Source organism: Pseudonaja textilis, chromosome 2 (assembly GCF_049901715.1).
Source record: "Pseudonaja textilis isolate UNSWEBS1 chromosome 2, rPseTex1.2, whole genome shotgun sequence".
NCBI classification, from domain to species: domain Eukaryota; kingdom Metazoa; phylum Chordata; class Lepidosauria; order Squamata; family Elapidae; genus Pseudonaja; species Pseudonaja textilis.
In genome coordinates, this window is record NC_141991.1 from 73,060,930 (window position 1) to 73,086,646 (window position 25,717).

The 25,717-nt window shown below is 37.0% G+C and overlaps 1 protein-coding gene across 6 annotated transcripts in view; it reads left to right on the forward strand.

The window, feature by feature from the left end:
* Positions 1-25,717, forward strand: part of CAMK2A (calcium/calmodulin dependent protein kinase II alpha) — a 153,258-nt gene that overhangs the window by 80,414 nt on the left and 47,127 nt on the right. For all 6 annotated transcript variants that reach the window (XM_026696603.2, XM_087924281.1, XM_087924284.1 and 3 more), the window contains exon 3: positions 1,286-1,345. In XM_026696603.2, coding sequence (XP_026552388.1) covers positions 1,286-1,345 — 60 coding nt within the window. The remainder of the gene's footprint in view (positions 1-1,285; positions 1,346-25,717) is intronic.

Sequence of the window (25,717 nt, forward strand, 5' to 3'; positions counted from 1 at the left end):
AGGACTGCTGCTAGTCTCATACTTATAGAAATATTTCCTGCAATATATACAGTACACTGCATATGCTGATAAAAGATTCCAAGGGTACAATACCATAAAAACAATAACAGAATGACCACAAATCAGCCAAATCATGTTAATCATAATAATAAATTATTATTGATAATTACAGTGAAGAAAATCATTCTCCATAATATTAATAATTTTCTGCAGAATGGAAATTCAATCTCCTACCAATTCTCAAAGGTTTTCAGAAATAGCCAGATCTTAGCAGCTTCCCAAAATGCCAGCAGGGTTGCTAGCATAGAAAGCATTGGTTTAGACAGTTTTGTTTTTCTTACACATAACAGATAGTCACTATCTGTGGAGGATTTTCAGCTATTTCAGATCCATTTGCACAAAGTTTTTCAGGCATGCGACTGTTTTTTAAAGAAGAAAAAAGAATTAAGCTTCATGGTTTATTTCTATACATCTGTTGGAATAGACATTTAAAAAGCTAACAACAACAACAAAAACCACCTAAAAAGCAGAGCAAGAAAGAAAGGAGTGTGATGTTCTTACTCATACACAGCTTAGCTTTTGATGTTTGTCACCTCTGCTGTGATGTGAGACTCGGTCCCCAAGCACTGAGGCACAGTTACAGCACAATGGAAAATTGATAGCTGTGTGAACTTTCTCCTATCTCCTCTCAACACAAGCTGAAGTATGTTTATAAGTGACTTGGGGCAAATGGAATGAGTCAATTTTCATGGAAACATCTTCTAAGATTCCTTGTTTAACTTTGCAGCAGAGTTTACATCCCTGGACTTTTTTGATAGTCTTCCAGCTCAAGTAATGTCTGACTTTGCTTAGCTTTTAAGCAATTAATCCCATGGAAGTCCATTGAAAAACTTGCTTCCGAGTATACAACTCCAGAATTACTTAACAGAGGACTATAAGGGCTGACTTACAGTATCCCAGATTTCCACACCTATAATCTTCTGCAGATACTTTTAGCTTTGAGATATCCTATGCTATTAACCGGTGTATCCCTTAATTCCATCAGATATCTTGCTGGATGACTTTATGTAGGCACTTCTAATGGTTGTTGTTTATATCCTATGTTAACCTTTCAAATCACTTCCTGATTCTGTATTGTGAAGAGCAGTATACCATTTCAAATATTCTTCATTGTTAACTGAATTTGCATGTTCCAAATTCCACAATAATAATAATAGGAGAAAATCACATTTGTTATTGGGCATCTCTCTCTCCCATGCTGATTTGTCAATGTTTTTCCTGGCAGATCATCAGAAGCTAGAACGAGAGGCTCGGATCTGCCGCCTTCTGAAACATCCTAACATAGGTAAGAAAAAGCTCTCTACTCTTTCCAAGGGATTTTGCATGCATCTGTTACACCTTTCTTTCATTTCTGGTAAATAACAGGAATACAACATCAGTATTCTCATACTGTATATTTCAAAGGCAATTGTTACCTGGTGCTGTTTGTGCATTCAGCAGTTTTAATTTCCTCCCATGAAGGTATAACTACATCTTCTCTGACAACCTTTCCTAACTTATTGTACCCTGGATCTTTTGAGTTATAATTCTCATCCTCCTCGGCCGTGCTGACCTAGGACTATTTTCGAATTTGCATGCTTATGGATGGATTAACATAAAAAGATAATCAGCAAGAATTTTATGGTGATTTTTAGTGCTAGTGTTGTCTCATTCCTTCTCCTTTAATTGTTTTGTTCTTAAAAATATATTTGAGGTGCACTTCCATACGTATTAATCCCCTCCTTTTTCAGTTTCCTTTTCAAACACCCCCACACACATTGTCTTTCTCTCTGTGTACATTAGTGTTTTGTAATAAAAGGAAGGGAATAGGCCATATTTTGCAGTCTGAAATGATTGCAGCTCAGATCCAGCTTTATCAAAGATTAGCTTTGGTTTGAAGAGTTTTGACAGGTTCTCTCCCAATGGACTTCCTTTTTTTGTCATTAAACTTTTTTTTTTACTTATCCAGGTCTTCAACTGACCTGTGATAGTAGCCTTAATGCAAAACCATCCTGTTAATTGGCTCTAATCTTTCTTTTACTGAAGTATCTGGAAATAAATTATCATACTTTGCAGGAGATGGGATTTTGTAGCAAGGTGGGCTCTTTCCTGCTACCTCAATTCTACACATCTGATTTGGGGACAATGACCCTTCTAGGCCAAAGAAGGCCAAATGAACATTCCTGTTCTTGGATTTACCTCTTTGTTTTTCCTGAGGGTGTTTAGTCAATATGGGAGCAAACTACAGTCCTCAGTCAGCATGTGGCTCTTGGCCAAAGCGGATGATTCCTCAAAGGAATTTACAAGATCTTTTCAAGCAAGCAATTCAGATCCCTAGTAAGAAGGTCTCTGACTTGGCAAACTGATGAATGGAGGGTAAATGAAAGAAAAACAGAGCATTGGAGAGAGGGACAGGTGGGAGAAGGGAGAAAATAAAAGATAGATTTTAGAGAAAGGTGTGACTTTTGTACCTGACCTTGCTGACTGTTTGCTTTACCCTGCCCCAATTTATATGTGTGTGTGTGTGTGTGTGTGTTATTCAGCTTGTTTCAGCAGAATCTCATCTGCCATTATCAGGCTTTTCTGTATTGTGTTCCTCTGTGAGTCAGACTTTTACAGTTGTTTCAGTTTTAAATTTGGGGCTAGCCTACTGCTGTGCCAGAATGGTTTTTTCATCATCCTGATTGGTTGGGAGTCTTGGTCTGTGTTTATTGGTCTTGGAGTTTGCTGTGTTCTGCTTGATTGGTGTTTCTAATATCTTCTGTCTGTTTTGTGGCTCATTTTGTGTCTTGATTGGCTGGCAACATTATGTTCCTGTATTGGAGGCTTTTAGTGTGGCTTGACTCCGAGTAAATGGATGGCTATCATTTGTTAGGAAGCTAGGTTTCATCTAGGTGCCTGGTTGCGGTGTGTTTGGCTTCTCTGATAATTCTGTGGCTGGGGTTTTTACTTTGAGTTTAGGTGTGTTAGGAAAGCAACTTGCACAAAGAAGAACTCAAAGCGCTGCAAGCCCTAAAAAAAGATAGCAGCATAATCATACTTCCAGCAGACAAAGGGAATGCTACAGTAGTAATGAATAGAAAAGACTATGAAACAAAATTGACAGACCTACTCCAAGACTCCACATACAAACCCATAAACACGAACCCAACAACATATCTGGAAAAATTAACCAAGAAGAAAATTATAACCAGCCACATGAGCAAAGAGATCCAACAGACGATCATCCCAAGAGAAAAATCTTCCAGATGCCCCAAACTATACGGCCTCCCAAAAATACACAAAGAAGGCATACCTCTCAGACCCATAGTCAGCTCCAGAGGAGCATCAATATAAAACCTAGCTAAACACTTAGCAAAACAGCTACAGCCCTGTGCTGAAACAGCAGCTTCACACGTACAAAACTCATACCACTTCCTGGAAATGATCAAAGATGTACACGTGGAACAAGAAGATCTGCTTGTAAGTTTCGACGTGGTTTCACTATTCACTCAAGTCCCAATAAAAGAAACTCTTGAAATCATCAAAAATAAATACCAACCAGCTAAACACCTCATGGAACTAACAGAACACTGCTTAACCAACACATATTTCATATACAAAGGACAAAGATTGAAGGAGCCCCTATGGGATCACCACTGTCACCCGTCATTGCAAACCTGTTCATGGAAGAATTCGAATCCAGAGCCCTGGCTAATGCCACCCACAAGCCCAAACTATGGTTAAGATACATTGATGACACATTTGTGATTTGGCCCATGGAAAAGAAAACCTAAACAATTTCCTAACACACCTAAACAGCACACACCCCAAAATCAAGTTCACCATGAAAACGGAAACAAACAAACAACTACCATTCCTAGATGTACTAATCTACAAAAAAACAGATGGCACACTAGGACATACCATATACCAGAAGAAAACACACACCAACTGCTACCTCAACGCCCAATTCCACCACCACCCAGCACAGATAAACTCTGTGGCAAAAACACTAATCACTAGAAACAAACGCCTGGCAGACAAGACACACATAAAGACTGAACTATGCACCCTGACTAAAGTACTGACAGCCAATGGCTTCTACAAAAGCAAAATCACTGGCTTGATCCACAAAAACACACTGAGACATAATGGAGACCTAGAAGATGAACAGACCTATGGAACAGCTGTCCTGCCCTACATAAGAGGTACTACAGAAAAAATCAGTAAGATACTACACAGGCATCACATCAAGACTGCCTTCAAAACAGACAGAAAAATAGCAGCCATCCTTAGAAACCCCAAAGATAAAATTGACCTGGAAAACCAAGGCATATACGAAGTCCCCTTGGATAGTCCAATAGAAGAATAAGTACCCGCCTGGATGAACACAAAAATGCAGTAAAAATGCTGGAACACACTTCCTCACTAATCCAACACATGAAAGCCACAGGTCATAGCATCAACTTCAATGGCACCAAAACCCTAGCCACTATAGAAAACCCCAGCCACAGAATTATCAGAGAAGCCATAGAGATTGAAAAAAGACCTGAAAGCATGAATAGAAGAAATGATTCCACCAGACTGTCAATTATTTGGAAGCCTGCACTCACAAACAAAAACATCTCCACACCACAAGCCAGGCAAACACCTGGGCACAAACAGATCCCCCCTGATACTTCCAGCTCAAACACACCCCAACCAGGCACCCAGATGAAACCTAGCTTCCTAACAAATGATAGCCATCCATTTACTCGGAGTCAAGCCACACTAAAAGCCTCCAATACAGGAACACAATGTTGCCAGCCAATCAAGACACAAAAAAAGCCACAAAACAGACAGAAGATATTAGAAACACCAATCAAGCAGAACACAGCAAACTCCAAGACCAATAAACACAGACCAAGACTCCCAACCAATCAGGATGATGAAAAAACCATTCTGGCACAGCAGTAGGCTATCCCCAAATTTAAAACTGAAACCACTGTAAAAGTCTGACTCACAGAGGAACACAATACAGAAAAGCCTGATGATGGCAGATGAGATTCTGCCGAAACATTGCTACAACTTTAAAAGCACAACTACAATGACGTGGGAAAATACCCGAACAAAGCTGAAATATATTCCTTCTACTTAACAGAAAGAAATTTGCAAGAAGGTGTATGGATTTGCACATTATGCCATGGTTTGTTTAACCATGATGTGTTGACTCACACTTGGCTGGGATTACATAACACCCATGAGCCATGGTTTATAAACAATAGTGGCTGAAATTATATAGCAGCAGCAACCTCCTTTATTGCAATAGTATTTTTCAATGCTGGGAGAATTGTGCCTGTTTTCAAGGCACCAGGTCTTGCCAAGTAAAAAATGATGGCAGCTGTCTCTGGGTTGTTATGCAACTCTTCCGCCTTTCCATTTCTTTTGCCTGTGCCTGTAGTAATCGGAAAAGTGCCAGAGTAGAATCTGACTGCTTTCAAAGGCAAACTTCAGTGATAAAAGATGACAGGAGCCCTCCAAAGTCAGGGAAAAGGTTGGTTTTCCTGTCATCATGGGAGAAGGACATTGATGGGTAAAAAGATAAAGGAGAGATTCATCCATTAAGAATTTTTCCTTGCATCCTTTTTCTTGGCCTGAAAAGGCTTGTAAGTTTGGTCTTGTGCCTCGAAAGCAGAGAGTGGCTTTTCATGCAAGAAGAAAAGCACAATTCACCTATTAATGTCTGCAGGTCAAGTCCATATATAGGGCTGAGGGAGGAAAACGGAAGCCATTTGTTCTGTCCCTTTGGTCTCCTTGCTCTCCAGAGCAATTCTCCATTTATAGAATAAACGCCCTTGATTTGAAGGACTAGCTGGAATCTAACAGGGGCTTTGCTAAAATGGATGAAAGAACACAAGAAAGTTCACGCAGAACAGACCCTTCTGGTCCCCTCATCTGTGCTCTGCCTGTAACATGTGTCCCTAGCACCACCCATGTTTCCCTCCTTATTCTCTTCACACATGCCCACCTACATGCACACCCATTGGTCTCTGCTTTATAAATGATTCAGATCCTAAAGAGCCTGTCAGCTTGAATTTGTCTTGGCAAATGCCAGTAGAGCAGAGTCAGGTCCTTTCCATCAAACGGAATCACAGACTGACGATTGCTGGACCAAGAGGCTGCTATGGCAACAGAGGCCTTTATTTTTTCTCATCCCTTTCCCTTGCCCCAACGACAGGAATGGTTCCTCAGATAAATAATAATGGGGGAAATAAATAATAATATGTGGAGAGGGGAGTGGAAGGGAGAGGTTAATAGCTCTGGGTACAGGTGTAGGACCTGGATCTTTGAAATAAAAAGAGAGCCAAGGAGACCACTGTTCCTTCTCACCACTTCATTTTTACACTGATATTTTCAAGCGACAAATCTGACCAAAATGGAAGAGAGACATTGACAAGGAAAACAAAGAATTTTAATGGAAAGAACAGTAATTCAATAAGGAGTGCACCACAGGCTTTTTGAATGCCTGTGGGTAATTAGGATTAATTTAAAACAGATAAAAAAAATCACAGCAAGACAATGTGCTTAATGAAAAAATAAACAGCACAAACCATAATAATATCTTGGCTCCATCTGGCACTAAGTTCAGATCTCTGCCAGGCTATTTTGGTTTCTTGAATACGTGTTGTACTTCCAGGTTGCTGCTTTTTAACGCTGTCACCTATTTTTACCAACTGTTTTGTTTGATGTGTCTCAATATACCAAAGCCAAACTTGCATAAAACTTGGTTTTGTTATATTCAGAACTAAAAAAACAAAACAAAACATTAAATTCTTCAGAACAAATCTTGACTGCTCATATGGGATTCTAAAAAGGTCTGACTTCTAACAGAACCACTCAAGGGGATCTATACTCAAATGATATTATTTATTATTTATCATTTAATATGTGGCATAATTTACCAGGTATATAACTGTCTATAACCTGCCTTCTTTTCTTCACATCTTTATTTTCAAAATTTGAATTTGATTGATGCTCATAAATTTGTGACAAAGGTCAATGTTATTATTACCAATTAACATAAAGTAATGATACTACAACTATTATTTTTAATTGGCCTTTTTTGTTAACTATCCTTGCCTAGCTTCTCCTGGGAACATAAAATAAAAACATTAAACTGATGACGATAATGACAATGATGTTTTCTTTTTTGCATTCAGAGAGATGCAGTTCATCTGAAGGATGTCAAATTGGAGATTTTTTTAACGCCTCATTTCCAACCGCCATCATTTCATTTTGATCACTCTCTCTCTGACCCTTCAATCACTCTCTTCATCACTATTTATGTACAGTATGAAGGGTATAGGAAAGCAACAAATTTATTTTCCTGGTCGATACCAGTTATATTGTGCAATATAAAGTCTCAACTGCTGTAAGTCAGTAGCACTGATAAAATATAAAGGATGGGGTGTATCAAGAGGTGAAAAAACAGTGGATGACTGTAACCAATTATGGCTTCCATTTATTGAAATGTTTATTGTACAAATTTACATATGTATGCATGTCCTCATGTCTTCTTCACAGATATATATATATATATATATATATATATATATATATATATATATATATTCTGAGGTTTTCGCGGGTATTTGTATATGGATCTTTGGTTATTCAGGTTTTCTCCCACATAAAATTGGAAGTATCTAGGCAACATTTCGATGAAGTCTCATTCATCATCTTCAGGCTTGTGTCTTTGGCTTTGTGCTTCTCGGAATAATGTGAGCTTGGAGCTGCTTCTTCCTTTTAACTGCTAGTGGGGGTGGGACTTGATTGGGTGGGGGCTTGGCTGTGTTCTGATTGGGTGGGGGTGTGTTCTCATTGGTTGCGGTTTTGGCTGTGTTCTGATTGGTTGGGGTGTTGGCTGTGTTCTGATTGGCTGGGGGTGTGTAACATTACTCCGAGAAGCACAAAGCCGAAGACACAAGCATGAAGATGATGAATGAGACTTCATTGAAATGTTGCCTAGATACTTCCAATTTTACGCAGGAGAAAATCCGAATAACCAAAGATCCACATACAAATACCCGCAAAACCTCAGAATATATATATGTATATGTATGTATATATATGTTTTCTTAAGTTTTGCGGGTACTTACATGTATGGCATTCAGCTTTGTTCGGGTATTTTCCCACGTCATTGTAGTTGTGCTTTTAAAGTTGTAGCAACGTTCGGTAGAATTCACTGCCATCATCAGGCTTTGTATAGTGTTCATCTGTGAGTCACAGATGAACACTATACAGAAGCCTGATGATGGCAGGTAAGATTCTGCCGAACGTTGCTACAACTTTAAAAGCACAACTACAATGACGTGGAAAATACCTGAACAAAGCTGAATGCCATACATGTATGTATGTATATGTGTGTGTGTGTGTGTGTGTGTGTATATATATGTGTGTTTTCTTAAGTTTTTGTGGGTACTTACATGTATGGTATTCAGATTTGTTCAGGTATTTTCCCACGTCATTGTAGTTGTGCTTTTAAAAAAATATATATATATATATATATGGATTTTTTATATATATGGATCTTTGGTTATTCGGGTTTTCTCCCGCGTAAAATTGGAAGTATCTAGGCAACGTTTCGATGAAGTCTCATTCATCATCTTCAGGCTTGTGTCATCGGCTCTGTGCTTCTCAGAGTTCGCCTAGATGCTTCCAATTTTACGCAGGAGAAAACCCGAACAACCAAAGATCCACATACAAATACCCGCGAGAACCTCAGAAAACAAATATATATATATATATATATATATATAGTATTCAGCTTTGTTCGGGTATTTTCCCACGTCATTATTGTTGTGCCTTTAAAGCATAACTATGAAAGCACAACTATAAAAGCATAGTTTCATGCCAGCACTGGCACGAAGCCGAAAGCACCAGCCTGAGGATAGCGATGAGACACGACCATGGACCAGAAGCTGCACTGCAGCTGCATCACTACCCACTTCAAACCCCTCCGAGCCATACATGAAGCAAACCGACACCCACTATGAAGATGCAGCACGACCACGAACTCGAAGCCAAACAGCAAGATCACAGCTCACCAACTCAAATCCCCCAGCAACTAAGACCAACCTGAGCACAACCAAGCCCCCACCTGAACAGAACACACCTCCAACCAATCAGAACACGGCCAGCCACCCAACCAATCAGAACACAGCCAAACCCCCTACCAATGAGAACACACCCCCACCCAATCAGAACACAGCCAAGCCCCCACCCAATCAAGTCCCACCCCCACTAGCAGTTAAAAGGAAGAAGAAGCAGCAATCTCACATCACTCTGAGAAGCAAGAGCTGAAGACAGGAGCCTGAAGATGATGAATGAGACTTCATCGAAACGTTGCCTAGATACTTCGAATCTTACGCGGGAGAAAACCCGAACAACCAAAGATCCACATACAAATACCCGCGAGAACCTCAGAAAATATATATATATATATATATATATATATATATATATATATATATATATATATATATTACAATAAACATTTCAATAAATGGAAGCCATAATTGTTTACAGTCATCCACTGTTCTTTCACCTCTTTGTACATGTGTTTGTTTCTTTTTAGCCTTTTTCCTTTATAATTTTATGAAAGAATGTGTATGCTTTCTTTTTTGTGTGTTTAGTTAATTTAAAAAAATTAGGAGTTCAAAAGACAGGAGAATTATAACTTTTAAAATCTCCTCATTCCCCCCAAATTTGCTTTCTCTGGGTCACTTCCCAAAATAAGATTCGGCATGGGACAATGCTGTAGCCATGGCTTTTTTGTATTCCATAGATAATTAACATTGCTGATGTTTGAATATATCTAGGATAGAATAGAATAGAATTCTTTATTGGCCAAGTGTGATTGGACACACAAGGAATTTGTCTTTGGTGCATATGCTCTCAGTGTACATAAGGAAAAAAAATATCTAGCAGATATTTTAGCTCCCCTTAAGAGAATTGATTAGTCTGGTGAGAAGCCTCTTGGATATTCAGTTGATTCCTCTCCATTTTTTTTCTCTGCAATCATAAAAAGTGTTTTACTTTTTGTGAACAGAAACCGTAATAGGTTAACTAATGTTAAGTACACTACAAGATCACATAACAGGCTGTTTTTCTAGGGTGACCAATTTCCAAAGGCAATTAAGTTCTGCAGTTTTATTTATTAATTAGGATAAATGTATTGTGTTGTACACAAAAGAGTCAATAGCTCTACTCATTGTTATTTTATATCATCCTAGTTTTTTTTCTGAGCATTTTATCTTAATTGTTAAAGCTGTTTTATCTCCAAACACTTTCATCCTTTTGTGAAATGATATATTATTTTTATTTCCTCCTTTGTTTAGGTGATCAGAAACAATGGGGTAAAACAATTCTTCCATATTCTTAACAGTATTTAGAAAGATGTAGCTTCCCGTTATGTCCAGAGCCACAAGCAAGCCAAACACATCTAAATGTGGCTCGTTACACAAACCCAGCAGTACTGTTTTATAAATTACTATGCTCTATGAGCTCATGCTACTGGGCTAATTTAATATACAATGGTTCAAATACTTTATAATGCTTTGGTAAGACCACATTTGAAATATTGCATCTAGTTGGGGTCACCACAATATGTTGTAGTTAGCCAGCAGCAGGTGCAGATGGCTGAGGAGAGCGAGGACTCAGATGAGGGGCCAGGACCATTAGGGAGTAGACTGCTGCCTTCATAGATTGTGGGGGCTGGCAGCAAGCAGTGATGAGGAGGTTCCCGAGGAGCCTGTGTCAAGTGCGCATGCGCACAGGATTACTTGCAGGCAAGAGCAGCTACAACAGCATGGGCAACTCGGGATTAAGGCTGCAAGGTAATGGCCCCTCCTTCAAGAAGATAAAAGCCAACTGTGAGCGAACGTATTTTGCAGAAGGCAAAGACATTTTGAAATGTCTTTGGACATTCCAGTATCCTGAGTTTGCATTTGAAGATTCTTATTTTGCAAATTATTTCTTGTCTGTTATCTTTTGGCAAGTCTTGCTCAGTTTGGCAAGGCTTGTGCTTATCACAGTTAATTATTCTGTAAAAACATTACAAGGTTTCTGTTCTTTTTGAGTTGTGTTTGATTTGTTGGAAAAGGGTGTGGGTCAGAAAACAATATAAAAAAGATATTGAGACTCTAGAAAGAGTGCAGGGAAGAGCAACAAAGATGATTAGGGGACTGGATGCTAAAACATATGAAGAATAGTTGCTGGAATTGGGCATGTCTAGTCTACTGGAAAGAAGGATTAGGAGTGACATGATAGCAGTGTTCCAATATCTAAGGGGCTGCCATAAAGAAGAGGAGTCAACCTATTCTCCAAAGAAGAAGGCAGGATAAGAAGCAACGGTTGGAAAACTAATCAAGGAGAGGACCAACATAGAACTAGGGAGAAATTTCCTGACCGTTGGAACAATTAATCAGTGTATTCTTGCCTCCAGAAGATGTGCTTCATCATGAAGGTTTTTAAGAAGAAATTGTGACTATTTGTCTGAAATGGTAGGGTTTACTACTTAAGCAAGGGATTGGCTAGAAGACCTCCAAGGTCCCTTCCAACTCTGTTATTCCGTTATTCAAAGTAAGCATACAGCACAAATACAAGTGAAAAGTCATCCTACCTTTTGCTAGGGTCAGCTGCTTTTCAGTTTAGTCACTGCAACTATAGCTAATCACAGTAGCTTGATTTTTCAAAAATCTGCGGAAAAAGATTCTATATATTTTAAAATATATAGCATATATTTTACTTCATTTGCAGTTTACTTGCATATCACTTTTCTTCCCATTGTTCTGATTTGGCCAGCTGGCCAAAACATCAAGCACAGAGCCTGCTTCTTACTTTGCTCTCCTGAAAGATCTAAATCCGAACCTAACAAAATGGCAGCACTTCTCCATTGAGTCAGACAGGATTGTGTTAACATAATAGCCTAATAGTTAACAGGTTGCTATTTATACCCAGAAAGCTATTCTCCTTCTTCATTACACCCCCACAGTTCACTGCTGCTTGGTAAATTCAAAGGTATCATTCTTTATAACAGCAGCATAAATAGGTTGTCTATTTGATCGATCTAGAAGGATCCAGAATGTGATGCTGTAAATGCAAGGGCAGAAGTGACTCTGGAAGGACTGGATTGAGATCCATGTGATTATGATTATGAGGGCCAAGAAATGCAGGGTTCTGCCTTTGGGGATTCTCAGGTTGGTTTCCTGCATCACCGTTAGCTGTCATATGCTTTAATTTTAGCACAGCATATTATGTAAGCTAAGCCAATGGTGGCTTGTTCATGAAACCATGATTGAACAGACTGTGTGAATTCCATCTTCATCTACTAATGTCATAAACAGTAGTGCTGTCAATATAAGAGAGAAGTATCGGTACACAAAGATTATCAGGTTAAAGTGGAGCAACCTTTCCACATATTGAAATAAATGACATGGCGGGGATACTTTCTAAAGGGCTAAGAAACTATTAACTTAAGAGATTCATGCACCATTCACCCAATGGAGGAGAGGATAATTTCACTGAGTTGGAACTTTATGGTAAAAAAAAAGTATTTGCTTGATTCAGAGTGCGATGAATAGGAGAGGTTGTCTGTGTAGCGCTTTCCCCATTTGTAGCACAGGGGTCCCAAACTTGGCAACTTTAAGACTTGTGGACTTCAACTCCCAGAATTCTCCAGCTGGTTGAACAATTCTGGGAATTGAAGTCCACAAGTCTTAAAGTTGCTGTTAGGGATACACCCTAGCAGAATCTGCACGGCAGTCAGGCAGGCAGGCAAAATATGTGAGATAAACGTTTTTATAGCTTACACTCAGTAAAACAGATACACAGTGCTAGTTAAATAGTTTATTCCAGTAAGAGTTATAGCATAGTCAAACAGTCCATATATCATTCACTAATTCAGTCCGTCCGGGAATTATTTAGTTGCAAATTCCAGTGTCGAAAAAGAGAGGTCAGTAAACTTACAAATATCAGTCCAGTAATATATCTTCTCTAGCAGTAGAGATATGAAGAAGTCACACCTCTTTTCTTCCTCCAGCAACTCAGCAGTAGGGAAACACGCAGTTAACAAACCATCAATCCATCAAACCAGTCAATCGTCAGGAATCGTCAGAAAATGAGCAGGTTCTCTTGCTCCCTCTTATGGCGGTTCAACACCGCACCCAAAATTACATGCTTTGCAGTTTAAAGTGACACACACTTAAACTTACTATCATAGTTTATATATATTATTTTACCCAAACTACGTTAGGTAACCTATGTTATTCCTAACAGTTGCCAAGTTTGGAGACCTCTGTGTAGCACATACAATCACTGCATAGAAAGTCAAGTGATTAAGCCACCAGATTAGAAAGTTCCCACCTTAGCCATGAAAGCCAGCTGGGTAATTCTGGCCAGTCACTTTTCCTCTCAGCCCAACCCACTTCACTGCTGCGGGGAAAATAGGAAGGAGGTATGTTGAATATGTTTCATCACACTGAATTATTTGCAAAAATAGTAAAGGTGGGATACCAATAAAACCATTAAAAATAAATTAAAGATGGCAAATTTGAAACAATTTATTTCATTGTTTTGCTTTTCAATTTAAATGAAATGTCAAAAGATAAAATAAAGTGCAGAAATTAAAAGAAATTAAAGAGCAATAACAATGGAAAAGATTAAAGAGCAATAACAATGGAAGAAGAAAAGAAATTGGAAATATGCACATATATGTACAAGCGTTTAAAATGCATTTAAGAGGCTGTAAAGATCCCGATTCAATATTTTTACACAGAATATTTATTCAGGTGAATGTAACCTCTTAGGCAAAACATTGTTAATAGAGATAAGGGGTGGTGACTAGATCTGAATAAACACATTCTTATTTTTACAAACTTTGAAAGCTCTTCATTATTATGCTAATTTTTTGGCCAATGCACTTTCCTACCCTTTTAAGTAGTTCTGTTACAAAAAAAAAAGATGTACTTTCCTTCTCCAGTGTTTTGTAACAACAAACCTAGTAGCTGCCAAGGGAATTAAATTAGTTTCTTATTCTATCCATAAGGATGCATATTAAGCTAGTGGCAGACTTCATTGCCAAGAATTGCTATATAATTTTTTTGGTAACTTCAACAACTTTTGAAGGTAGACGGTATGGCTGATTGTATATTGCTTCCAAAAATGAGATAACAGGTAATCCTTGACTTACAACAGCTCATTTAGTGACTGTTCAAAGTTACAACAGCACTGAAAAAAGTGACTTAAGACTTTTTTTCACAGTTACGACTTTTACAACATCCCCATGGTCAATTCAGATGGTTGGCAACTGGTTCATATTTATGTCGGTTGTAGTGTCCTGGCTCATGTGATCCCCTTTTACGACCTTCTGACAAGCAAATTCAATGGGGAAGCCAGATTCACTTAACAACCAGGTTACTAATTTAACAGCTGCACTTGATTCACTTAACAAATGTGGCAAGGAAAGTCGTAAAACTCTGTTAGCAAATGTCTCACTTAACAACAGAAATATTGGGCTCACTTGTGGTTGTAAGTTGAGGTCTACCTGTAGTTTGTTTGAAAAGACTGAAAGGAATCAAACACCTCCCCAGTTGCTGCCGTGATAAATTTGCTGAATGCTTTGAAATCATTTACATCTTGGATCCCATAGGAAATACAGTACAATTATATTAGACATAGGATTTATACTCCTCTTTTGTCCAGATTTATTGAATATGCTCTAAATGTTGAAGTGTGAGGATGCAAATTGGACAAATGCTATCAATTATTATTCTCAATCTTTATTATTGCCAATCTTTGGTGTCTTGGCTTGTTAGGTTAGTGAGGAGGAAACGGCCAAAGGGATCCACATTATTCTTAATTACTCATTGAAAGAGGAAGGGATAGAAACCAGATTGCTCCTGAAGAAATACATTTGGATCTGGAAGTAATGATTAGTTACTTATATCTTTTCAGGGTAAGGTACTTGAGTAAGGGATTCCACAACACTCTAGAGATTTTTGATGAAGTTGACCTCTTCATCAATACAATGGAAAATCAGGCTCAGCATTGGGACAGAAACAATTTTGTTTGTCCCGCGATATGACATTTGCTAGTAGACAGAAAAAAGAAATGTAATCCTATTGATTGTTTTGGGCCCCCGTCGGCATTATTGATCTTGGTAATAGGTTCTAAATATACTCTCCAGTTGAAAGTTAGAGAGCTTTGTATTACTTTACTTCAGTTGCTACTTTATCACCATGTAAGAAAGGATGGTACTGGAGGATTATAGCTTTACTCCGTGGAAATTATTTCATGGGATTCCTCTGTTTCCCCCCATTTTATTTAATATCTAAAGGAAACTGCTGGGGGAGATCACTTGACAAAAATTGATTGAGTTTCAATTGGAAATCTCTCAGTTGGATTGCCACAATGTGTTTTACTTTGAAGAAGCCTGATAAACTTCTGATAGCTAAAAAAAATTAAGGAAGTAACTGGGATTGGCCTATATGCTCATGTAACATTGATGTATTTGTCAGCTTCCATGGCTTAAATCCATTTACAGAGCTATTTCAAAGTGCTGTTGGTATACTCATTGTTAAGCAGACTAGAACATAATAAATAAAACAATAAAATATTCATCATTTTGCTTCCATAATAGCAGATGCTTAATGTTTGACCCTAAGCATTTTGCTGTGTTATTCAGTAACTATTATTTAAAAGAATGCTACTTTTACTGAATGAACACATCACTCTTATGACTAAGCCATTAGTAGCTCTTTCCCTATTCAAAATAATGAACTTTGCTTGTCTATAAGTTAACTACGTATCAAATGTTATCTCTTCATCTATTTTAAATATTCATGGTACAACCCTTATACTTTCTCCATTGGTAGCATAAATTTCGATAATTCTCACTTTACTGCCTTTATCTTAAGCTGATATATCTATATTGCAATAATATATCATAAGAGAATTGCTTCAATACTCTGTTGGTTTTAGTTCTTCCTATCTGTTCTGCAAAAAAATTTTTTATAGAATTGTGCATAGAATTATATAAAGACATGATAACAATGCCAATTGTATTTTTAATTATTTTTTTATTGATGGTTATTATATTTCTTGCCTGTTTCATAGCAAGGTAGAATTGGTTTTCTTTAGTTATTAAGCTGTCTGCCACAACTTCAGTGTTAATTTTTTTTCTTTGAATGCTTTGTTAAAGAAAATATCTACCATGTCAGTCCTCTATTCCCAAAGAACTGTAATAGTTTAATAAGACAGGACTTTTCCTTGTAGAAGGTAATTGGATTCTTCTTCAGTGAGGTTTATTGTGCATATGCATTTTTAATTATAAATGATTAAACTGTATCTTTAAAGTATAAAGCTTGTACTTTCCTGATTCATCCCCTAAGTATAATATTTCTTTTCAAAATTTGACATTACTGGGACCAATTTCCAGTTCTCATCTTTGTGTTGAATAGTGCATCACATAGAAGCAGCGTGTGTTGCCTTTGTACGATAAATCATTATGATGGCTCTTCTACAGATTTCCTTCATTATAACAATTATAACAATTAAATACATTTTGTAAGCATGTGTGTATAAGCCCATTAAATACACCTTACTGTCGCATTCTTATTGCAGATCAGTTATTTTAAGAAAATTGAGAACAAATGCTTTTCTTCCTTCGTTAGTTAACTAAATTAACAAACATTACTTGAATAGAAGAATAGCATTAATCTTTTGAGGTGTGAAATCCAATTGCACAAACATTTGATTCTTCTCAAGCTAACAAACTAAAGTGATATAGGTACTGCTTATAGCCTATCTACAACTGTTTCTCTAATCACTTCCATTTCCTTATTTGTTGCTGATCTGAAGATGAAGAAAAAGCTTTGAAGTTCCATTAAGCAAACAATATATTGGGAGAGGACCTGCCTGGGGAGCACTAGAATAGCTCATCCTTTTGGGCAACAAAAATGCTCTAATCCCTAATTTATATACAGTATTTATGGCAAGTTTCATAACCTAGTTAACGCTTGCCCTCTGACCCCTTCTTTATGCTGTTCCACCCTTCCCTCATCATGCCACTATAAGCAAATGCTTCGGGTCTCCTGTGAAGATCTGCTAGCCCTGCAGCACCCATGAGCAGGTGTGATTTTTTAAAAGACTGAAGGCCTGCTGTACTTGGAAAACGCTAGGTGGGCCCTGCCACTGCTTTGACTATTTTTATACTACTGGGCCTGGAGATAAAGGTAATGGCAGGTATCTATTTCAGGATTCAATAAACTCGCAAAGTATGGACTCAGTTGTACAGGACTTGTTTCAGCTATGAATCCCACTCTGGGATGGCCATAAACATTCAAGATTCCACCTCACCCTAAACTAAGCAGCCTAGATTTATTAAGGTCAGGCTTTTAAAACAACTGCTTCCCTTCCTCATACTCTTACGGTTTTTCATATGTTGATGACTCAACTCCTAAAAGATATGTGAACTGCCATTCAAGGTTTAAGGTATCTATATTGGAGGAACATAGAATGGCAGGTCCTGAACCTGCTTCCCATTCAGGTACTTGGGTTTGGCTATAGGACCTTCATGTTATCTAGTTTGTTCAACTTTAGATGGTATGCCCAGATAGACCTTAATATTAACCATCTGAAGCTTCATATAATTTTCTAGAACTGATATCAAAAGCAGTGAATAACAATGCCTTTCCTCTCCTCTCCTCTCCTCTCCAATCCTTGCCTCCACCTCTGCCTTGCCTTGCCTGTTTCTGGAAACTGGGGATGGCAAAATTTGATCTGACTTGGTCAAAGTTTATTTTTAGATGATAATGCATAGGAGAAAACCTCATCTTCTATCATGGTCTGATGGTGATCCAAATCAAATGCTGATGCTCATGCTGTTTGATGGGTATAAAATATGTGAGAGAGAGCACATAGGATTAATGTACCCACCCATCCCCAACCCGCAAAAAATGAAAACCCAACAAGGGAGCGATAACAGCACATAGAGGAAGAAAGATAGGATAAGCAGAAATATTTCTAAACTGTACTAGTAACTATTATCAGGCTGCTGTCATTATGTGCACATGGAACTAGGGAGCAAACAGGATTAACAGCCATGTCTCAAATCTTCAAATGTGCAATGGAGAATGAGAAAAAAGATTCATTCGAGCACAACAAAACTCACAAATCCCTTAAATAATTTGTAATACTGTAATAAATTTCAGAGAAAATTCAGTACAGACTGGCTCAAGATAACAATATTTTACCAAAAGTGATGTTTTTATAGCTTAGAAAAAAAAAATTCAAGGTAAGCATGCTAAAAAGTAAAATATGTTGCAAGCAAAAACATATTGTGTCATAGGAAATGTTTTTACTAAAGCATCATAAAAATGATTTTTTTCTTCTATTGCTTATCCTATCTTCTTATCTCCTAGAGATTGTTATTCTATTTTTTAATCTCTGCCACATTTTCCTTATATAACGTTTTATTCCTCTATGCAGTGTAATGATTAAGTATTTATAAAATGTTTGTCCAAAGTGCCTCACGTATATTATTAATTAGCTCTTGAAGAAACCTATAAAGTAGACCAGTTTGGTTTTCCCTATGTTGCTCTCTATTGCAATGATTAGATAACTCAGTTATGTCCAAAATAAATCAAACTGTATCATGGTCAGGGATAGTGTAACTTTTACATATAAATATATACTTAGAAGAGTATATATAATTGTATTGTGCTTAATTATGAGTAAAAATTGATACAATAAACTAATCACTCTAGTCATATTTGATCTTGGAAGGCTTTCAGGAGATATACAGTATAAAGATTTGGATTATAAATGTTGGAAGCAAGGACGTTTTGAAAGAATTGACTTTGATGTATGCTGTGCAAAAACGCATGCAAGGGAAAACTGTAAAATCATATATAAATCTTGTTACCTTTTTGCACATTAAGCCAAAAAAGTCAGTGAAGAATAAAGAAAATTAATCACATATATGATACAGGATGGAAAATATTAGAATAATTTCAAATACATAAGAAAGTGGGAATAAAAACAATGTCTGGATATACAGTAATAACACCTAGGAGCTAAATAAAGATGACAGAAGCTAATAAGAATAACAAAAGAACAGACTTGTGCAAATTGGACTTTAGAAGAGAAACATCTATATCATGCTGAATTATGCTAAAGTTATTATATAAAAGTGATCAATGGTGGTACTTTTGTTTATACACAGTATAACAGAAAGGACCTTGGAGGTCTTCTAGTCCAACCCTCCCTGCTTAAGCAGGAAATCCTATCCCATTTCAGACAAATGGTTGTCCAGTTTTTTCTTTAAAATCTCTAGGGTTGGAGTAGCTACAACCTCTGAAGACAGGTTGCTCCACTGATTATTGTTCGGTCGGGAAATTTCTCCTTAGTTCTAGATTGGTTCTCTCTTTGATTAGTTTCCATCCTTTGCTTCTTGTTCTGCTTTCTGGTGCTTTGAAGAATAGTTTGGACCCCTCTTCTTTGTAGCATCCCCTTAGATATTAGAACACTGCTATCATGCCAGTGCTATCCTAGTCCTTCTTTTAATTAAAATAGACATTCTTACAACCTTTCTTCATATGTCTTATCCTCCAGTCCCCTAATCATCTTTATTCCTCTTCTCTGCACTTTTTCTAGAATCTCAACATCTTTTTTATATCACGGTGACCAAAACTGGATGCAATATTTTATTTTATTTTTATTTGTCAATTGCTTACAAGATAATAGGTATAAGTAAAAACATAGTTATGAATACATGGATACATATAAGAAAAATAAAAGAAATAAAAGGAACAATAGGACAGGGACGGTAGGCACGTTGGTGCGCTTATGCACACCCCCTACAGACCTCTTAGGAAAGGGGTGAGGAGGTCAATAGTAGACAGTCTAAGATTAAAGTTTTTGGGGTTTGGGGAAGAAACCACAGAGTCAGGCAGAGTATTCCAGGCATTGACCACTCTGTTGCTGAAGTCGTATTTCCTGCAATCAAGTTTGGTGCGATTAACCTTGAGTTTGTATCTATTGTTTGCTCTTGTGTTGTTATGCTTGAAGCTGAAGTATTCATTGACTGGTAGGATATTGCAGTGTATGATTTTATATACTATACTTAGATCGGACTGAAGGCGGTGTAGTTCTAGGTTTTCTAGGTCTAGAATTTCGAGTCTGGTGGCATAAGGTATTCTGCAATGAGTAGAGGAGCAGAGAACTCTTCTTGTGAAATATTTCTGGACTTTCTCAACTGTAGATTGAGATACGTATCAGATACGTAAAGTGGGTTCCCTACTCATGAGCTGTATTCGAGTAGCAAATGTTTTGTATGCTCTAGTTATTAGTGTAATATTACCAGAGAAAAAGCTACATAAGTTTAGGTTAACAACTCTTAGTGCCTTTTTGGCTATGTAGTTACAGTGGACTATAGCACTTAAGTCATTAGAGATGAGTACTCCAAGGTCCTTGACAGAGTTTGGATCATCAACAAGGTCTTGACTATTCAGCCTGTATTTTATTTTCTGATTTTTTTTGCCAATATGTAGGACAGAGCATTTATTTGTTGAGATTTGAAGTTACATAGTCAAGGTCTTTTGGAAGGGTAGCAGTATTGTCTGTGGTGTTGAATAGCTTTACATCATCAGCGAAGAGAATGCAGTTGCTCTTGATATGATCACAGAGGTCATTTCTGTAGAGTATGAAAAGAGTTGGTCCTAGAACACTGCCTTGGGGGACACCACTGTTGACAGGTACAGAATTTGATAGGATGCTCCCAATTTTGACCATTTGTTTGACAGGAATGCTTCTATCCAGTTATGCAGGTATCCAGAGATACCGTAAGATTTTAGTTTTAGGAGTAGTTTGTCGTGTACCACTGAATCAAAGGCTTTACAGAAGTCTATGTAGATTGTGTCTATTGCTTTGCCCTGCTCGAGTTGTGTAGTCCATATGTTTTTGCAGTGTAAGAGTTGCAAATTAACAACCAAAAAACCAAAACCAAATTGAAATTCCTTAAAATCAAATATGCCAAATGTAGTCTTACCAAGGCATTATAAAGTGATATTAACAGTTTATGTTATCTTGATTCTATCCCTTTTTTAATGCAGCCTAGGACTGCATTGGATTTTTTGGTAGCTCCAATACACTGCTAGCTCATATTTAAGTGATTGTTCACTAGGATTCCAAGATCCTTCACTAGGACTCCAAGAGTCTATTGACCCAGGTACCACTTACTCTATATCTGGGCATTTAATTTTTGTTGCTTAAATGTAGAACATTACTTTTCGCACCATTAAATTTCATTGTATTAGATAGGGCCCGGTGTTCAAGTCTGTTGAGAGCCTTCTATACATTGTATATTGTACATGTTCTATGGTGTTGGCTATTCCTGCTAGCTCAGTGTCATTTGCAAATTTGATGAGTTCCCTTTCTTTCCCCTTGTCTAAATCATTTTTGAAGATATTGAAGAGTACTGGGCCTTAGAAAGAATCTTGAGGTACCCCACTCTATACATCCCTCCATATAGATGCAATTCTATTAAGGACTAAATATTGAGTGCAGTTAGTTAGCCAATTATGAATCCATCTGATGGTGATGCTGTTTATCTCACACTTTTCTATCTTATCAGATAATAAGTTGTGGTCTATTTTATCAAATGCTTTACTGAAGTCTATTATATCTGCAGCCTTTCTCTGGACCACTGATTTTTGTCACTTTGTCAAAGAATGCAATAAGATTTGTCTTGTATGAACTGATTTAACAAATCCATGTTGGTTCTGGTTATGATTTTGCTGCATCTAGGTATTTGCAGATTTGTCGCTTGATTATCTTTTCCAGGATTTTCCCAGGTATTGATGTCAAGTCGATAGGTCTATAGTTTCCTCAATCCATTTTTTTCCCTTTTTTTAAATGGAACTACATCAGTCCCAGTCATCTGGTAGTTCCCCAGTGCTCCAGGATCTTTAAAAGATATGGTTCAGTGGTTCTGATATCACGTCTTTTAATTCCCTTAAAACCTTGGGTTTTGGTTTTGGTGATTTAAACTCATCTCACACGGATAGGTGTTATTTTACCATTTTCTTGTTTATTTTGACTTGCATTCCTAACCTGCATTTTACTGAGGTTTTTTTTAATAGGTTGGCCTTTTTTTTTTCTTTTGTGTAAAGACAGATACAAAAAATGACTTAAGCAGTTATGCTTTCTCCCTGCTGCTCCTCACCTTCTTGCCATTTTCTCCCATCAGTGGACCAATAATTTCTTTAACATTTTTCTTCTTTTTATATGTTTTGTCTCTTTTTTACACACACATACTACACTCTGGATTGCTGTGCCCTTCTTCTCCTCTGAGAAGATAATCAAGTGTTGAAAGACATATTCGGCTAACTTTTTAAAACATGGCAATAATTGAGAGCAAAATACAGCAGCTTACCTAGCAACGGAGACACAATTTGAATGGAGACATTTCTAGATAATAATTTGCATTTCCAGATAAACTGTGATCCATCTTGAACAGAAAATTAGGAAACACAATGCAGAAATATGCCAATCTGTAATAGCATAGCTCCTGTTTCTACATGTTTCTCCGGAACCTGTCTTATACTTATTAAACCATTTCCATTTCTAATGGGGGCCAAACCAATTTCATCAAAATCTAAAAGAATGGTGCTCTATCCCAGTAATTCCCATCTGTGTGAAGAATGTCTTAAACAAATGGAAAACCAAACATTTTAAAGAAAGATTTTCTGTTATTAACATTCAGAACTTTCAGAGGCAGCACATAATTGCTTAGATGATCAAACCCTAAAAGAATAATTTAAAAATGCATTAGTGGTAGTGTGAATCAGTTTTTAGTGAGGAGGAATGTTAAGCTTACTGTATTTGAGACCAAGATTTTAAGATATTGTGATCCTGAAGTATTTGCATGTGCTAGGAACTAACTTTGGTTTTTTTTTTTTTTAGTTTTGTATTGGAGTGATCATTTAGTGATCTTGTTAATTATAAATAAATATGAGCAATATACAAGTTACAGTTTCAAAATCAACAAAAACATAAATGTACTTACATTATTTGTTGACTTGGGTTAACCATAAGGTTAATTTCAATTTGTATCCTATTCATTTTATATATTGACTTCTTCTCACCTGGATATGTTGGCTGGAATTCTGATAATAAAAAAATCACAACTCAACACAAACTGATATCAAGTTTAAAAAGTTAGGTTAATCTGTCATCTTTACATCCAGATATATCCACATTCTGGGTGCTTTTGGGATCCTCCTAGCCTTTTCTATCAGAAATGGTTAGCTATATCTAACCATTATATCACTTAGACTTATATACTGCTTCACAATGCTTTACAGCCCTCTCTAAGCAGTTTACAGAGTCAGCATATTGCCCCCAACAATCTGGGTCCTCATTATATTGACCTTGGAAGGCTGAGTCAACCTTGAGTCTGATGAGATTCAAATTGCCAAATTGCAGTCAACCAGCAGTCAGCTGAAGTAGCCTGCAGTACTGCATTCTACCACTGCACCACCATGGCTCTTAGATATAGATATAGATAGATAGGGATAGGAATAGGAATAGACATAGATAGATAGAGATAGATTTACACACACACACACACATACACACGCATACTACTGATAGGTCAGAAAATATCCTGGAGAAAGTCAGTGGCAGGCAGGCCCCTTCTGCTATTACAATAACTTCATAGATGTATCTGCCTAGCTTGTCAGAAGCTGAATCTGTCTCGAAGGAGAATTTCATTTGCTGTTCTAGCCATAGCACAGAACAGACAGGAACAGGCTATTTTCAACTGATTATGCAAATGTTATGATTAAAATTTTAATAATATTTATATTTCTGACAAACTTATATCAAATCCAAAGTTTGTTTAGTTTGGCTGTTTTTAATCATATTCCACTAGCAAAATCTGCAATGATTCAGAAATATGAAGTAATACTAAATCATGCCAAAATTATATCAGAACTGAAATACGTATTATCTTTTCAGGGGTTGTAAATCTATAGAGCTAGCCTAGCATCCTCCTAAAGAATGGACTGTTCAAGGGCTTCTTTAGTGCAAGCTCTTTCAATAAGAATTCATTTTTAAAAGCCCTGTAAATTTTAAATTTCCCGTAATAAATTGACACCGATTTTCCTTCTTTGTGTATTTTTCACTATGCTATTCTTGTGATGGGACTAGCCAAATCCTATGGTCATGATGAAAAAGATGGTGGAGGGGCGGATTTTTGGCTGTTTGTAAACCTATTAGCTGTATTGATTATATGCTCTGGTATGCTCTACATTTTGTTTCTGCATTTGTTTAGAGCTGCAGTCGAAGTAAAGGGAATGTCACTTTGGACATGGAAGCCATCTCCAGATCGGGTATGGTGGGTGGAAGATTGACTTGATAATTGGTGTCCACAAGAATTTGTGTGAGAATACCAAATTAAGCCTTGCAGACATAGACATCCTGCCTGATAGTAAGGTTTCTTTTAAAGCCAAGGTACCCTGCCAAGCAAATTACATTAGCTATTGGTTGAGTAGAAAGCATCTATTTGATCGCTCATTGTTGGATTCCAAGGATAGCATTTTGAAGTTTGAGTAAAACATTTTTATCCTATTCTAAACCTGATTACAGCACTTCTGAGAATCTCCTCAATTGCTATTTGGAAGATGGTGAGTTTCTTAGCCGTAATATTATTCAGCTTTCATCCTGATCCAACATGTTACCAAACAAAGGAAACTGGATAAGCTATAGTGATTTCCAGATAAAATTGCTGAAAATTACAGTTACAATTCATTCCCAATTCTCTGAGCAAGGTGAAGTTTCAGACCTGCAATGCTTTTGTGTGATTGAGTTCCATATAGTAACAGTGCTTTAAAATATATCTATTGAATTAAAATCTATAAGCTGAATGTCCATGGAAATATATGAAATACCCGGGATCCCCCTGTGTTAAATAACATTAAAAAGTTTTCACATATCTCTGATGTACATTAATGATTTCTTCTGAATCTGAACTGACACTTAAATTGCAATATATTACCATTGTTAATTCAAGGAAAATTTTCTAGGCTACCACATACATTGCTCAGCTAACAATTCAACCAATGGCCAGTTGGCTATTTTATGACAATTTTGAAGCAATAAATATTTTCTTACTTTAATTTAAAATAATAATATGTATCAAAAGTGTATATTTTCTCTGAACCAGGCTGAAATGAAAGCATCATTACAACTTATGCAATGCAACTTATGATGCGATGGCTTTAAACACACAATACAAAGAACTGAAAAATGTTATTGGCTAATATAAGCTAATTGAATGAGTGAATTGAATATTCAGTGAAACCAATAAGCCCCCAATTCTCAGCAACAATACTAATCCCATCAATCTGCATCTGGACACAATATACAAAACACCAATCTATTGGTCCCAAGTCTGCTTTCTGCTTTCCCTTAATTTCATACTTCCTTCTGCCCTGTTCCATTATATGACATTCAAACGTTGTATTCTATTAATTTCACAGTCTGATATCATCAATATTTCCATGGAAATGTTGCAATATAGTCATGGTCTATAAGAACATCTGTGTGTTTTCATCCTCCAGATGTACTTTGGTTTCAACTGCTGGCAGTACTG